General features: G+C 42.3%; 1 protein-coding gene across 2 annotated transcripts in view; it reads left to right on the top strand.

The window, feature by feature from the left end:
- The first annotated feature begins 952 nt into the window (after window positions 1-952).
- The window catches only part of LOC102957710 (calcium-binding mitochondrial carrier protein SCaMC-1), a 61,657-nt gene continuing 45,526 nt past the window's right edge, over window positions 953-17,083 (top strand). The window contains exon 1 of one of the 2 annotated variants that reach the window (XM_007090056.3): window positions 953-1,334. In XM_007090056.3, the coding sequence (XP_007090118.2) occupies window positions 1,152-1,334 (183 nt within the window). In that variant the 5' untranslated portion in view covers window positions 953-1,151. Of the gene's footprint in view, window positions 1,335-13,573; window positions 14,072-17,083 lie in introns of those variants that run through there. The other variant, XM_042998092.1, reaches the window with a different exon arrangement.

Here is a 17,083-nt window from a genome sequence, read left to right as displayed (position 1 = left end):
CCCTATGATTTGTCAGGGTCAGATCTTACTAAGCTGTAGAGCAAAGTAGTCCCTCTTTTTACCACTGCCCACCTGGATGAACGTGGATCTTTTCTGCCAAAGACCCTTGAGTTTCTCCTTTTTTTTTTTTTTTTTACCCCCAGTTGTATTGAGACATAATTGACATGTAATACTGTATTAGTTTTAGGTGTTGTTTGTTTTTTTAAATTGCTTTCAGCTTTAACTTGTTTCTTTTTTTAAATAAATTTTTAATGTTTATTTTGAAGAGAGAGCGAGTGGGGGAGGGGCAGAGAGGGAGGGAGACAGGAGACAGAGGATCCGAAGCAGGCTCCGTGCTGTTGTCGCAGAGCCCATCGCAGGGGATCCATCCCATGAACCCGTCTGATCCTGACCTCAGCCAAACTCAACAGTGGGGCGCTGAAAGTACTGTGCCACCCAGGCGCCCCCTTAACTTCTCTGTTTCTTAAAGAATTCCCATCCCAGGTGTGCAAACACCCAACTTCCTCCTTTTTGTTAATGGAAAACAGGCCTGGAAGTGTAGTATCTGTGGAGCCACACGAAAAAGTCAGATATTTGGGCCGACCGACATGGCTCACTTTCCATGCAGAGAGGACTACCTCCGGGCAGCTTGCTGAAACTCCAAGCCGTTAGGGAAAGGGGGCGTGAAGTTAACCTGAGCTTCGAACGTCCTCTCCCCCCGCCCCAGCACTTAACCTGCGGATGCTAAAACCCCCAGCCTCTGGGGGCTTGCTCCTCGAACTTGCCTCTCTGACAGCTCCACTGGGCGCGAGCAGACCTCCTCCTCCCCGTACCACCCTCCCCCCCTTCCCCAGCCCCGGTCCCACCGTCCCTCCGGAGACCCACGGCAGCCCTTTCACTTCCTGCTCCGCTCTAGGCAGCGCTAGGCCCGCCTCTCCACGCCTCTAAGGGAGGCCGGCGCCGGGCGAGCTCCTCCCCGAGCAGCAGCTGGAGCGGCCACTCCCTGCGCGCCAAACCGGGCTGGGCTGGGGTCTTTGCTCCTGCGCCCTGCACCCGGCGGGCTCCTCGCAGTCAGGCGGCGGCCGGGGCGCTGGTCCTCGTCGCACCCGCCACCCCCCAAGTCCTCGCCCCGGTGACTCCCCTGGGCTGCGCCGCCCCGCGCCTCCGGGACCATGCTGCGTTGGCTGCGGGGCTTCGTGCTGCCCGCGGCGGCCTGCCAGGACGCGGCGCCGCCGACGCGCTTCGAGACCCTCTTCCAGAAGCTGGATCGCAACGGGGACGGCGTGGTGGACATCGGCGAGCTGCAGGAGGGGCTCAAGGGCCTGGGCGTCGCCCTGGGCCAGGATGGCGAGGAGGTGGGTGGCTGCTGGGCGCAGCGGGAGGGCCGGGAGGGCTGCGGAGATTCTGGGTGCGGGCTGCAAGGAAGGCGGAACTGTGCGGCTTCCAGCCGGCGATCGGGTGCCGAAGCTCGGGAATGGGGCGCGGGGCCAGGGTCCCCCGGGACCGGTGCTCGTCACCTGAAAGCCTCCTGGTATTTTTCCAAAGGAAGTTAGCGCAGCGAACACTGTGGCCCGCTCTAACGATTTAAAACGTCTGTACCGCAGTACTTTTGTGTGAATGCATCCCGGCTCCTTCACCTGCCTTTTTGCAAAATTTAATCATAAAGAATTTTTTTTTTTAGCTCTCATTAAGTTTTTTGTTTATTTAGGGTTTTTGTTGTTGTTTGTTTTTCAAGTTCTCAGACTTACGTGGGCTCCAGGTTCTGTAAAAAAGGCTCACACTTTGTAACACTCAGAAGCTGCTTTGTTACACCAGCTAGTTTTGTCTAGTATTTCAGAACTTGTGAAAACCAACCGTGTGTTTCCTGCCAGCTAACTGTTGAGGAGAGGCAACATTCCCTTGTTTAAGACCTTCTTAATGTCCTCAGTACATATATTGACCTAAAGGGTTGGCCTGTCGCTGAGCAGTTTCAACTCCTATGAGTCATTTTGATTGTGCCTCTGAAGTTCAGCCCCCTTAGTGGGGTGGGGATACTTGGAACCTCGCCAACCGCTCCGAAACGTAACAGGACACTTCGACATTCCCTATCCCAAGAGGGAAGGTGATTAAACCATAAGAGCCAACAACTGCTTCATAGTTACATTTTAAGCTACTCGTTCAATGTCTTTAGTAGTTCCAGCCCCCCCCCCCCCGTTAGTTTACTATTTCTTACCGAGGTCAGGCTTATTAGTAAGTTACAATTTTTAGAAAACTGTCTATTTTGTCCAAGGTTCATAATATTCACTTACAGTTTTTAAAAAGTTCTGACTATGTGTCATTAACTTGCTCAATTTCATTTCTGATATTGATCTCCACCCCCCTCCTTCAATTTTGTCAAAGATTTTTCTTATTTATACTTTGAAAGAATGAACGTTTGGTACTTTTTGCTGATGGTTTCTTTGTTATTTTTTTCCCATTAATTTGTGTCTTTCCTTCTGCTTTCTTGGGGCTTACTCATGTGCTCTTTTTCTAATTTTTTCAGTTGAATGCTTGATGACTTAATTTTGAACTACAGTATCCCTTTAATCACTTTTTTTAGCTGCATCCCACAAATTTGTATTTTTGTTATTTAGTTCCAAGTATTTTCTAATTTCCAATGTGATTTCATCATTAACCCATGAATTATTTATTAATTTTTAAATTTTTTAATTTTTTTGAGCGAGAGAGAGAGAGAGAGAGAGAGAGTGTGTGTGTATGTGAGTGGGAGAGGGGCAGAGAGGGAGGGAAACAGAATCCGAAGCAGGCTCCAGGCTCTGAGCTGTCAGCACAGAGCCTAATGCGGGGCTCGAACCCAAGAACCACGAGATCATGACCTGAGCTGAAGCTGGACACTTAACCAACTGAGCCACCCAGGTGCCCCAGACCCGTGAATTATTTAAATGTGTGCTTTAAATTTCCAAAGATACGCTTTTTTGGTTGGTTCTTTGAAAATATCAATAAAATAGACAAACCTCTGGTAAGGTTGATTAAGAAAATAAGAACTTAAAATCAGAAATAAAAAATACCTTTAGTTTTCCAGAGTTTATATATGAACAAATTATAAAGTAAGTTGTATAAAATTATGTGAATGCAAACATAGAATAGGATGGCATATATTTATCGCTATCACACACACACATATACATAAGCATAAAATGTATTTTATGCATACATATACACATATACAGTATTACTCCCTGTGCTTATGCTAGATATTATTAACTATTCCCAGCACTCTTTTTTGACTTCTTTTTTAAGAAATATTTATTTATTTTTGAGAGAGAGACAGAGCGTGAGTGAGGGAGGGGGTACACACAGAATCTGAAGCGGACTCCAGGCTTTGAGCTGTCAGCACAGAGCCCAATGTGGGGCTTGAACTCATAGACTGAGATCATGACCTGAGACGAAGTCCAGCACTTAACTGACTGAACCACCCAGGTGCCCCTTGACTTCTTCAATAAAATGTTAATAATGGTAGTGGCACTTGGGTGACTCAGTCAGTTAAACTCTGACTTGGATTCAGCTTGAGTCATGATCTCATGGCTCATGAATTCAAGCCCCTTATTGGGCTCTACACTGACAGTGTGGAGCCTGCTTGGGATTCTCTTTCCCTTTCTCTTTACCCTTACCCTGCTTGCACACTCTCAAAATAAATAAACTTTAAAAAAAAGGTCAATAATGGTTATTTATGGATGACTGGAGTTAAATTACCTTTTTACTTTTTTCTTCACAATTTTTGTATTCAATTTTTAAAAATAATTGTATATTATTATGATTAGGGGGAAAAAGAGGTTTTTGTTTTGTTTTTATAAGTATCACCTCCTCTGAGATGAGCCTTTTTGGACCACCCTCTATAGAAGAGTTGATCACACCCTACTATGTGTAAGTCATTTGTCTCACATGTCACTACTGTTATCATTTTCAAAAGGTATTATTTTCAGTTACTGCCTGTGCCCTCCAATAAGACCAACCATCTCGAAGATGAGGGTCATGTCTTAGTCACCTGAACACTGTAATACAAAAATATTTAGGCCTGTGATTTGAAACAGCCTAAACAAGGCAGAGGCCCATTTGAGATAATTGCAGAAAAAAATATAAAATTTAAGGGTAAAGCAGTTGTTAGTACTTGTATTTCCAGCCTATGTAGGACAAGATAACCAAAAATCCTCCTATTGCAAGATACAAAGAAATCCTGGATAAAATAAGAGAAACATCTTTTTTTTTCTAAATGAAGACTTATTTTTTTGAGATCAATTTTTAAGTTTAATTGAGAGGAAGGTACAGAGATTTCCCATATACCCTCTGTCCTTACACATGACATGCATAGCCTCCCCTATCGTCAACATCACTCAACAGAATGGTGCTTTTTTTTAACCAAGAGTGAACCTACATTGACATATCATTATCACCCAAAGCCCATAGTTTACCTTAGGGTTCACTCTAGGAATGTATATTCTGTAGTTTTGGACAAATGTATAATGACATGTATCCATCATTACAATATCATACAGAGAATTTTCACTGCCCTAAAAATTCTGTGCTCTGCCTACTCATCCCTGTCCCCCATTGCTGATCTTTTTATTGTCTTCATAGTTTTGGCAGATAAACATCTTTTTACATGCATAAGAAAATAGGAGAAATCTAAGCAAACTGTCTGGGTTTGAATCTTGGTTCTGCTACTTACTAGTTAACTTTGGACAATTTTCTTTTTCCCTCTCTTTTTTTAATTGAAGTATAGTTGACACACAATGTTACATTAGTTTCAGGTGTACAACATAGTGATTCAGCAACTCTGTATGTTCTGCTGTGCTCACAAGTGTAGCTGTCATCTGTCACCATACAACACTATTACAATACCATTAACTATATTCCCTATGCTGTGGTTTTCATCCCTGTGACTTATTCATTCTGTAACTCCCCTTTACCAATTTTGGCTTCACCCCTTTCTGGACAATTTTCTTAACCTCTCTTGCCCCAGTTTCCTCAACTGTGACAGAAGCAACATTAGTTCCTATATCATAGGGTTATTGTGAAGAATAAATGAATTAAAATATGTCAAGTACTTATAAAACTGCCTGGTACCTAATAAGCAATCAGCCATTAGCCTTTATTTAAAAAAAATTTTTATTTATTTATTATTATTATTTTTTTTAGAGAGAGCAAGCATGAGTTGGGGAGGGGCAGAGAGAATCTTAAGCAGGCTCCACGCCATGCTCAGCGTGGAGCCTGACATGGGGCTTGATCCTACGACCCTTATTTCATGACCTGAGCTGAAATCAAGAGTTGGGTGCTTAACTGACTGAGCCACCCAGGCATCCCAACAATTAGCCTTTAAATTATTATTAAATTTTTTTTTAATGTTTATTTATTTTTGAGAGAGAGGCAAAGAGACAAGGGTGGGGCAGAGAGAGACAGAGACACAGAATCTGAAACAGGCTCCAGGCTCTGAGCTGTCAGCACAGAGCCTGACATGGGGCTCAAACTCATGGGCTGCAAGATCATGACCTGAACCAAAGTTGGACACTCAACCGACTGAGCCACCCAGGTGCCCCTAGCCTTTAAATTATTGACTATTGTTACTACAATCTCTACTGAAAGATGTCAAAAGCTTCCTCTGTGGTTGTGGATTTGCCAACTTCTCTTTATAATTCTGTCAATTTTCCCTTTTATATTTTAAAAATAGACTATATAGTGGACTATACTACTGGTGTGCTCAAATTTAGCATTTTGGTATCCTCCTGGTAAATTGATCCTTTTATTAGTACACTGTCTTGCCTACCCTTATAGCATATTTTTCAAATGCCTGAATTATTATACCAGGGTGTCGTCCTCAAACAGTCATTTCCCAAATCACCACTGGGAAATCATCAGCATTGGGCTCCCACCTTGTGCAAAACATTATTCTTGTGCCATATTCCACTCAGGGCTCTTTGCCAGTTGGGTGATGAGTGAGCCAGTTGCCAGATCCCATGTTATCACCTCTTGTGTTGAACTTCTCTTGTACTGTCAGTTCTGGTCTTCTGAGGGGAAGAAACCCAAGATGGGATTGAGTGTGCAAAAGATTTATTGGGAGCAATGCTTGTGAAGGGTAAGGAGGACGAAAAAAGGAGTAAGTCGAGGGGGTCTTAAGACCATGACATAAATTTAACCCCTGTTAGAAGAGTTGAAGAAGAATGATTTTGGAACAACTTTAGGTCAAAGCAGTGTTCTTAGAAAGTCTCAGTTAAGATAATAGGGAGTCACAGGGCAAATGTTGTCAGTGGAGTCCTGTGTCACAGGCTGCCCTGTGCTGGTCCCCTGCTGTGGCCAGTGTTTGGTTGGAGCAGCCCAGGGCAAGCACGTACTTGGTGTCAGAGCTGTGGCAGCAGGGTCCAAAGGTGTGGCAAGGCCAGCCGTCAGTCAGCTCTGCTCCCACATCAGTTTCCCTTCACGGGTGATCTGACCTAGCCACCAGAGACCTCTCCTTGTGCCACGCAAATCTGCTTCTCTACATCATTGTGGGGAATACTTCCTCATTGTTCTCTCCCTCTGTTTCTCAGGGAGGTCAGTGGGACAAACTACAGTCTCCATTCCAGTCACAGCTGGTACTCATTTCCCTTCCTGACTGTCTATTTTTTAAAAACAATGTTTATTTATTTATTCTGAGAGGGAGAGAGAGAGAGAAAGTGTGTGAGCCGGAGGGCGGGGGTAGAGAGAGAGAGAGAGAGAGAGAGAGTGAGAATGAGAATGAATCTCAAGTTGGCTCCATGCTCCGTGTGGAGCCTGATGTGAGGCTCATTCCCACAACCGTGAGATCATGACCTGAACCCAAGTCAAGAGCCAGACGCTTAACCGACTGAGCCACTCAGGCGCCTCTTGACTGTCTCCTTTAAATTCCACTCACACTCAGCTATAATACCTGCAGGTCTTTGTGACTTCCAGTGTGCCTCAAACCTTCATTTGTGAGGGGTCTGAGCTTCTCAAGCCAGTGTTGCTGCTTGTGTCCGTTCACAGTTCTAATTGGGCAGTGGAGTACCAGGTAGCGTTTGTGGTGTCCACATGGGTCACCTAAGTTCCATACCTATTCCTGTTTGTCTCCATTGCATAAAAGCAGCCCTGTCTCCTGCTGATCGGGGTCAGCTGAAACCTACTAAAGCAATGACTTCTTTTCTTGCCTGTTGGTCCTTGGACACAGGGAGTTCCATGTGTCCTGGTGGTAGCTGTAGCTGTGGTTCAGGGGGACCCTTGCTGTATTCCCTGTTTGGGGACTAGAAACTAACCCTGTAAAGCCCAGAGTTGTGGGAGCAGGAAGCAAAAAGTCTCCCAGTGGGTCACATGGAATGCTAGTAAGTGTGACTGCTCTTGCTCCTACCTCTTGGTTCCTGAACTCACGTTTTCTTCCTGTTGGGGGCACAGAACCATACAGAGGTCTCTCATCTCATACATATACTGCATCCTGAAGGCTGGCAACTCACTTTGGCCAAATATTGTCTCCTCAATGCTTCAGTTATGGTTTCAGTAGGCCCCTCTAGCATCCTGTGAGGATGGCTGCTTCTGGACAGTGTGGTGTGTAATACGCCAGTGGATCCCTTGGTCATGGGCTTACTTCCACACCTCTTTTACTATGAAGCAGATTCCCTGGTCAGACGCTATGTTATGTGGGGATTTCAGGCCTGTCAATCAGGTATTCCATAAGCCTCCAGATAGGGGAAAGGGAAACCCCTACCTGGAGGAGGTTATCTATTCCTGTAAGGATGAGCCAGTGCCCCTTCCAGAACAGAAGGCCTCAGTACAGCTGACTTTCCGCTTAGTGCCTGGTTGGTCTTCTTGAAAAATTAGTGTCATATCAGAGGAAGACAGGCCAGATCCTCAAAGACATTTTGGGCCTGTTGAATGGTTTGGCTTTTATATGAGCAATGGGAGACTTGAGAGGTGTTAAGTAAGAGCGGGACACAGGCAGACTGATGTTTTTAAAAGGAAGATCACTGTGGTGGCCGTGTGGGAAATAAGTGGAGGAAGAGAGGGTTAAAGCAAGCCTGGGAAACAGTAGCTAACCTAGTACTTGGAATTAGGATCACATGGTCAGTCTGTATGGGGGAGAGTTTCAGAGGCATAGGTCAAGGGTTTGCATAATGTCAAGGATTGGGGAGATTCTTTACTTGAGTACCTAGAAATGAGAACTATGAGGTGACTCTTCAAGGGAAGCCTAATAGTTTGCAGCTAAGACAAATACTCAGCATGAAGTGAAATCTCTCTAAATTTCCATCTGATAATATCTCCTCTCCATGTTTCCAAGCGTTTGTAAAGAATTCAGTAATTAGAAGACAGCAGATTTCTGTTTAAGTTCTTTTAGACCTTAAATGGAAAGAATATGGAATATAAAAGTAGAGTGTAGAAGAGAGTCTTAAGGAATACAGCTAACCATTACTAAGTGTTGCAAAACTACCCAGGGAAAAGATTTCAAAGCAAGTTCTGCTTTTTAGAATATTTTCTTTTTTTTAAAAAAATTGTTTTTTAATGTCTATTTTTCTTGAAAGAGAGTATGAGTGGGGGTGGGGGGGGGTGCAGAGAGAGAGAGAGAGGGAGACACAATATCCAAAGCAGGCTTGAGCTGTCAGCACAGATCTTGATGCAGGGATTGAACCCACAGCCGTGAGATCATGACCCGAGCCGAAGTCGGATGCTTAACTGACCGAGCCACCCAGGCGCCCCTAGAGTATTTTCTATTTTTTCCTCCTCCCTCTCCTCCTCCTTATTGTTTTTCATCAAAGGCTACATTAGAGCATTCTAAAATACAGTCCCAATGTTTGGATGCCATTTGAGGTACTCTAAGGAACAAGTTTTAGAACATTAAAGAATAGAGGAAATAATCTGAATTTTAATTTACCCAAATGGAAATTCTGAGGAAAATAAACTGATGGGGAAGAGTCAGCAGTTTTAGCTGGAATTATGCTTATTTTGTTTCAGTTTAGAAGAAGAATTTGGAAGAATTTGGAAGAATTTGGAACAGTGTAGGGCCAAAAACAAAACAAAACAAAAAAACAACAAATGCCCCAAATTTTGAATTCAGGCAATAAAATGAAAAAAGGGGATCTTGCCCAAAGGATTTTACAGATATTTTTCCTCCTTCTCCAATCTGGGCATCATTTTAGTGACTCCTCTTTTAGTAGTATGTGGAGGAGAATGGGGGTCAGGTTTCATAGAGTATGAAGGTATTCCTGTATCCAGGTTCAGAGCTGGCTGATTTAACAAATGTGTTTAGTTAACCAGGTAAATTACAGGCAGTTTTAAAACTAAGTTGTTTGCCATATTTTCATGTGCATCAAGTCTTACTGTAACTTTCTTAGGAGAGATTTATCATCATAAGGGGTCTAGGACTCTCACAGCAGAGACTGCCGAGAGCAGGAAGGGAAGCAGCATGGCCAACAAGGTCCCTATGTGGTGTGACTGTGTAGTCCTGGTCAAGTCACTTAACCCTTTGCTTTACTTTCATTATTCTTAAAATGCAAATATCTTTCTTGGACAGAGATCTTTTTTTTTTTTTTAAGTAGATTTCACACGCAACATGAGGCTTGAACTCACAACCCTAAGATCAAGATGCGAGCTGAGATCAAGAGTTGGACACTTAACCAACTGAGCTCTTGTCAAGATCACATGTGGCTGGATATGAAAGTTCATGTAGAAAAGCCTTTAAAATGTGATGTCACAGGTACTAGATGATGGACTTGAGGACCCTCTGTCCTAATGGGTTTTGAGTGTATGCTAAACGATTAGGCAGTGTCTGACAAGTGGTTGGACTGGACAGCCTGATTTAAGGGGTCTTTCAACTCGGACATGCTATGATTGTTTTGATTCTCTGTCCATAAATTTTATATTTACAACTACAGATGGAATAGGGTCACATACAAAAACAGTAGCTTAGCAAATGTGTATTGCTTTGCATGCAATTTCTTTTCAGGGTTTTACTCCATGACATAATTCCTCTGTTAACAAGAGGGATTTATTTCATTAGCATTTCAGTTGTCAGAAACTTTATTACTAAAGAGAATATGATAAAGAAATCATAGAGGTACATTTTAGGACATCATAGCAGGGAGATTATGGTATAAGAAAAACAATGAATTCCAAATACATTTATGTCAAATGTTCTAAAATATATAACATCTGTATCTTTTGTTTTTTCTCCTTATATTCTAAAATCTTATCCCTCAAGGGATGACATCTTTATTTTGGAAAGAATGAAAAAAATGGAAGAAGTCTTTCTTAAGGCATAAAATACCCATTCCATCTTGGTAGCAGTCTACCTGTTAGTCTTCTTCCCAAACCCCAACATTCTGTTTCCCTGATTGGGCCACAACCATGGACACTTGTCTCTTTATTTTCTTTTCTCTGCTTGGCATTGCTCTCCCTCTTTTCTGCCTGGTAAATTATTACCCATTTGTTCAAGGCTTCAGCTCACCTGTATAATTTTACCCTAGTGCACTCAGAATTCTTTCTTTTTACTTATTTAAAAAATGTTTACTTATTTTTTTTAATGTTTATTTATTTTTGAGAGAGATAGAGACAGAATGCGAGTGGGTTAGGGGCAGAGAGAGAGGGAGGCACAGAATCCAAAGCAGGCTCCAGTCTCTGAGCCGTCAGCACAGAGCCCGATGTGGGGCTCGAACTCACAGAGCTGTGAGATCATGACCTGAGCCGAAGTCAGATGCTCAACCGACTAGGCCACACAGGCGCCCCCATTTACTTATTTTTGAGACAGAGAGAGAGAGAGAGAGAGAGAGAGAGAGAGAGAATGAATGAATGAATGAGTGGGGGAAGGGTGAAGAGAGAGGGAGACAGAATCTGAAGCAGGCTCCAGGCTCTGAGCTGTCAGCACAGAGCTCAACACGGGGCTTGAACTCATGAACAGTGAGATTATGACCTGAGCCAAAGTCAGGTGCTTAACCAACTGAGCCACCCAGGCACCCCAGAATTATTTCTTTACCGGACAGGACCTATGAACACAGCAAAAGGATTTGTTGAGAAAGTTTGATGCCCCACTCTGAACTGTAGACGATCATACCTATTTCATTCACTGGTGCAATGGGTGTGGTGTTTATTATTATGAGCTGTGGAATTAGTTAGACCACTTGTGACCTTGGGTGAGCTATTTAATGCCTGGAAACCTGAAATGTAAACTAAGAATGGTAAGAGCTACATAGTAGGTAGCACAAATATTAATATCATTCAATTAATGCTTTTGAGTAGTGCCAGACACTGTTCAATGAACTGGGGATATAGTGGTGAACAAGACAGACAGGGTCCCACAACCGTGTCCTCACAGCTTTCCATATAGGAGGTCTGTGTTGGATGGATGGGTGGGGGGTAATTATAAGCAAATAAGGAACAGGGTAATTTTTAAAAGTGGGAAGAGCTAGCTATTCAACAAAAATAGTTGCCCTTTTATTAGATGAAACTATCAGCTCTATGTTTTGCTTCCTCCTATCAGTTCTGTAAGATGATGTCAGTTTTCCTTATTACTCTGGCCATTACTTTTGTCTTTTCTCCTCGGACCACTGGACTCTTGTGTCCTGTCTGGATGTCTGTCTTCTATGACTGAGTACGTGCCTTCTCTGCAGTGCACAGGGAACCTGTGGACTGTGCAGTTCTCCTTTTGTGGGAGAATTCATTCTTGATTGGGCCACAGCACATCTAATGAAACAGCATTAGATGTTTACCACTGCTCAACAGCTCTGGCTGGGGTCGGAGGGGGGTGTTTATTGCAAAGCCTACTGTGGTACTTAGAACTAACCATAGCATAACTTCCTCCTAGAGGCAAACCTGTGGGTGTTTCATGGACATGTGACAGGCCTCTTTATGTTGTCAGTACTTGACAGGGTGAATAAATGGAGCAAGAGCTAACAGATAATGGCTGAATTAAATTTTCTTTGTGAATTAAAAAAAAGAATTAATTAATTAATTAATTTTTTGGAGCAGTTTTAGGTTCACAGCAAAATGAAGTTACAGAGATTTTCTATATACCCCCTCCCTCTACACATGCATAGCTTCCCCCATTATCAACATCTGGCACCAGAGTTGTACATTTGTTACAATTGATAAACCTACACTGACACATCATTATCACCCAAAGTCCATGGTTTACCTTAGGATTCACTTTTGGTGGTGTTCTGTGGGTTTGGACAAATGTATAATGACATATGTCTATCTTTATAGTATCATACAGATTGTTTTCACTGCCCTAAAAAAATCCCCTGTGCTCTGCCTATTCATTCTTCTACCCTTTCCCTCAACCCCCCGGCAACCACCAATCTTTTTAATGTGTTCATAGTTTTGCCTTTTCCAGAATGTCATATAGCTAGGATCATAGTATGTACTCTTTTCAAATTAGCTTCTTTCACTTAGTAATATGTAATATGCATTTAAGTTTCCTCTGTCTTTTCAGAGCTTGATAGCTCATTTCTTTTTAGTGCTGAATAATATTCCATTGTCTGGATGTACCACAGTTTACTTACCCATTCACTTACTGAAGGCCATCTTGGTTGTTTCCAAGTTTTGGCAATTATGAATAAAGCTGCTATAAACATCTGTGTGCAGGATTTTGTGTGAATGTAATTTTTTTAAGTTTATTTATTTTGAGAGAGATAGGATCCCAAGCAGGCTCAGCATTTTCAGCCCAGAGCCTGATGTGGGGCTCCATCTCATGAACCAAGAGATCATGACCTGGGTGGAAATCAGGAGTCAGACTGTCAACTGACTGAGCCACCCAGGCTCCAGTGTGGACATAAGTTTTCAGCTCTTTTGGGTAGATACCAAGGGCATGATTGCTGGATTGTATGGTAAGAGTGTGTTTAGTTTTGTAAGAAACTGCCAAACTGTCTTCCAAAGTGGCTGTGCTGTGTTGCATTCCCACCGGCAATGAATGAGAGAGTTGCTGCCGTCCCGCCTGAATTTTAATATTCAACTTTTTAAAGAGTATTCCATATTTAGGTAAACAAATTACATAAAAAATGGGAGTTTTTACTGTGAAACTACACTTCTACATTTCCAGTAGAGCAGGGGAGGGACCATAGGTATATGTATAGGGGAGCCAGAGCCCTCAGTGGCTCTGGAGAGTGGGATTAAGAAGCCACATTGTTTATGAAGATCTCCTGACATCCCTCTGGGATCCCAGCTGACTCAACTTCTGTCCATTTTGAGATTATCCTGAGTGTGCTGCCAACATCTGCAAGGGTAAAGCTGGGACCCTGGCAGTTAGAGTAGCCTTGACCCCAAGCCACTGCAAATGCTGGCTGAAGATAAAGAACTGGGGGCGGGGGTGGGGTAAAATCACAGAGGGAAGGCCCAAGTGGGCAGATTTTCATCAGGTTCCTAATTACTTATCTTTACAACAATATTATGCGCCTCAGCCTTAGAAGGTTTTTCAAAAAAGGCGTGACGAAACAACCTAAAAAAAATGTTGGACCTTACCACCAGTCAATGTGGCCCTACAGTCCATGTCCTAACCATCGCTTCCCCCCTCCCCCCGCCCCAACCTTTTCTCTAAAAAGAATATCTACCTTTAGAGACAGTCCTATGCAGAGGTCCTTCCAGAAGTTTGGGGAAGGACACGAGTTGTCCCTTCTAGGCTCCTCCTGGAGTGGGGTGAAAACCTGGGCCTCTCATCCACTGACCGCCCAGTGCAGGCGGAGCACCATGGCCTCTGCCTGGAGCCAGGCCCCCAGCATTGAGACCTCCCGCGCACAGATGCACCTCGAGCCTCTGCCCTGGAGCCATTGCGATGGTCCCTCCCCTTCTTGTTTTAATCTTGAACAAGGAGCCTGGGGGGAGTGGCTGGGGAGAACACTGCTATCATAGGTCCCTGCCAGCTGTGCATGTGGTGGGCAGTATCTCCTTCCTCCCTCTCACTTCCACCTCTGGGAAACTTCCGGAGTACACGGCGTGGTCCACTCCTGACGCCAGAGACATCCCAAATGGATCCCCTTTTGAAAAACTCTTTCGGTACTTGGACCATAATGACGATGGGACCCTGGACATCCTTGAGCTTCAGGAAGGCCTGCAGGATATGAGGATCATTGATTTCCTGGAGAAAGGGCAGGTGGGCCTCAGTGGGGCTATGGTAAGAGAGGTGTGGGGCTGGGAGCTCTGGACAGGCTTGTGGAAGCCAAATTGACACGTTCCCAATTGACCTGCTGATTACCCACGTTTTACCATATTAAGAATAACACAGCTAAAACTTCTCTCAAGCACTTTCTCATTATTTCCCCTGGCCCTCATAAAACTTCAAAATTCAGATTGTTCTCAAGATGTTGGCTAAAACCTTGTTTTGAGGAGGTCACCTTGTTCAATATACTCACCTGTTATTAGTAGGGTGAATGGGCATCTTGGCCAATGATGTTCCTTCCTCACTTTGGGGAACTGGGATAATCACCGTATGTATGTTTGGGAGGGGAGTGGTAGTTGGAAATCGTCTAATATTATCTTTTGGTTTTTGTTTCTGGAAGGAGGGCATTCAGTCTGAGTGGCTTGTAGTCTTGGGGTTTCACCACTGCTGACCTTTCCTCATAGCATGCCTAATTAGCAGACTTTTGAAGACTGAGCTCAGGCATCATTACCTCATGGAATCCCTCTTTTTTCCCAGCTGCCTAGATTATAGGTTGCTTCTCAGTATGTAATGCCTTATACCTGTTTCAATCACTGTATTTCCAAATTATTTTCTGTTTGGAAATTAGTATTGAATAGAATTACTTTCCAATTATATTTGCTCTTTGGGTATTTACACCAGTAGAATGGCAGATTCAAGACCATGAGGACCATTGAATTCATTTCAGATCATTGGCATTTTGTTCTCAAAAATCTCTTGGCTGAGTTCTGTCAATGTTAAGATTTAGTAAAATTCTTCTTACTAGCTGTGTGATCTTTGGGAATCTTTATTTGAATCATCCAACCAGTGATAGATCAATTGTACTTTGGGCATGTTCTCTATGTCAAGCCCTGTGCCTTGGTTTCTTCATTGGTAGCATCAGAGACCTGGATTGGGTATTGTCTGTGGACTAGGCCAACCCAACATGTTATCTCTGGAAAGTTCACTCAATTTTTTAAATTCCTAAAACAAAAACTAAAGTATTCTTCTTTTTAAAGCTAAATATCCTTTTTAGGCTTATTTATAGCCACTCTTGCACTTAGATTTTCAAGTGTGACTTGTGTTTGTTTACTTGATACAAACTATGCTTTTATAAGAAATTCTGGTTTAAGCCATAAACCAGTTCAGTTCTTGAAACATTTTTTTTCTTGTCAAAAAACTTTTTTTTTGCAAATCTTTTGTTTTTGGTAAGAGATGGTGTGAGCCATATAAAGGCTTTGTATACCCAGTGATGATTGATGAGGGCTCACATATTAAAACCAAGGAAGAATTAATTCTGGAGGACTTTCAGCAACCACACAGAACCTTATACTTCCGGGGAACACTGATGTGGCTTTTCCTCAGGAGACAGTGACATCTTTAGGGGGTTCTGATGTGAGTTTTCTCCCACATGTCTCCAGTTTCCCTAGTAGAAAACTCATTTATATAGATTAATAATTCAACCAATTAAAAAATAGAAATGGTACTTATGTAATGATAAGCAAGAAAAGATACAACTTTTTATTCTGATAACTAATAGGTTTTTTGAATAATGTTTTATTTGGCTTTTTACTGTGAAGGGGGAGAGACTGAATACACAAGTATGGACAATGGTTTGCCCATATTTAAAATTGAACTTTGGCCCACAACTTGTAGCAATCCACTCAGGAAACCAACCCATTTTCTATAATAAATGATCCAGGCAACCAACCTGCTATAACTAAGACTTAACAGGAGGCCAGATTGTGGTCTCTAGACAATCCAGAAAGCAAAATAATAACTTCTGTAATGGCCCCAAATGGCCACAGATTGATTGATAACTGACAGCTTCTGTAATTTTTATCTCCATTTCCAACTTAGGACCAGAAAGCTGAATAGGTACTCCTAACCAATCACACAGGATGCCCCCCACTTCTAGTTAGCTTGTCTATAGCTTCCCCAGGCCAAGAGCTGCCACTCAGGGCACACCCGAAGCCTCCCTTTTCCCCACTATAAAGCTTGCCCATTCTGTGCCTGCCTTTGAGTCTCAGCCACAACTGACCATGGCTGATTCCCTTGCTATAAGGAAGCTCAGAACAAATAGCCTTTGCTTTTCTCATTTGATAGGTCTTCATTTATTTCTACAGAGGAATACAAAAGAAAATTCAAAAGGGAAGCCCTGGTCTTTCATATTTTTGTAAGTTGGAGTCCTTATTTACCACAAGAAGGGTTAAAGTAATATGGGTTAAAAAAAAAAAAAAGCTGCTCAAAAATAGGGTCGGGATGTCTTTTAACTTGTAATTTACGAAATGATAATTGTTCCCTGATATTTCCATTGACCAAAATACAAACTTCTTAGAAGAAACTTGAGTATGTACATGGGGCCTCAGAATGCTGTGACATTTTCTCTTGAGTTATGCTCATCTCAGTATATGTATTTGAGTAATCAGGACATAATTTCCAGGTGAAAATGATCCTCAATCTAATTTATAAAAGCAAATAGCAGTAATTATTTTTCAGTGATAATATAAATGTATTTCCTTTTTGAAAATGATCCTCAATCTAATTTATAAAAAAGTAAATAGCAATAATTATTTTTCAGTGATAATATAAATGTAATTGTTTTTAAAGCTGTAAGCAATAATTGGTGGTTTTTTAATTCAGGCTATTTAGTTTGCAGATGAGAGAATCCTGTTCACACTAGGTTGAACAAAAAAGGCTAGAATTCTTGGTAGATACCTTTTATCAGATTGGGGAAACACCACACTGTTTCTAGTTTGCTCAGAGTTTTTGATCATGAATGATGTTGAATCCATCAGATGGTTTCCTGCATTTATTAAGATGATCATATGATTTTTATTCTGGTAATGTGGTAAATTACAAGATTTTTTTTAATAGTATTAACCTAACCTGGTATTACTGGAATCCATTCACCTTGTTGTATGTAACTATATCGTACACAACTATATATATAAAATCATATATATACACATATAATGATATATAATA

This window comes from Panthera tigris, chromosome C1 (assembly GCF_018350195.1).
Source record: "Panthera tigris isolate Pti1 chromosome C1, P.tigris_Pti1_mat1.1, whole genome shotgun sequence".
Lineage (NCBI taxonomy): Eukaryota > Metazoa > Chordata > Mammalia > Carnivora > Felidae > Panthera > Panthera tigris.
Note: the sequence above shows the minus strand (reverse complement) of the source record. Positions and strands in the feature narration are given on the sequence as shown.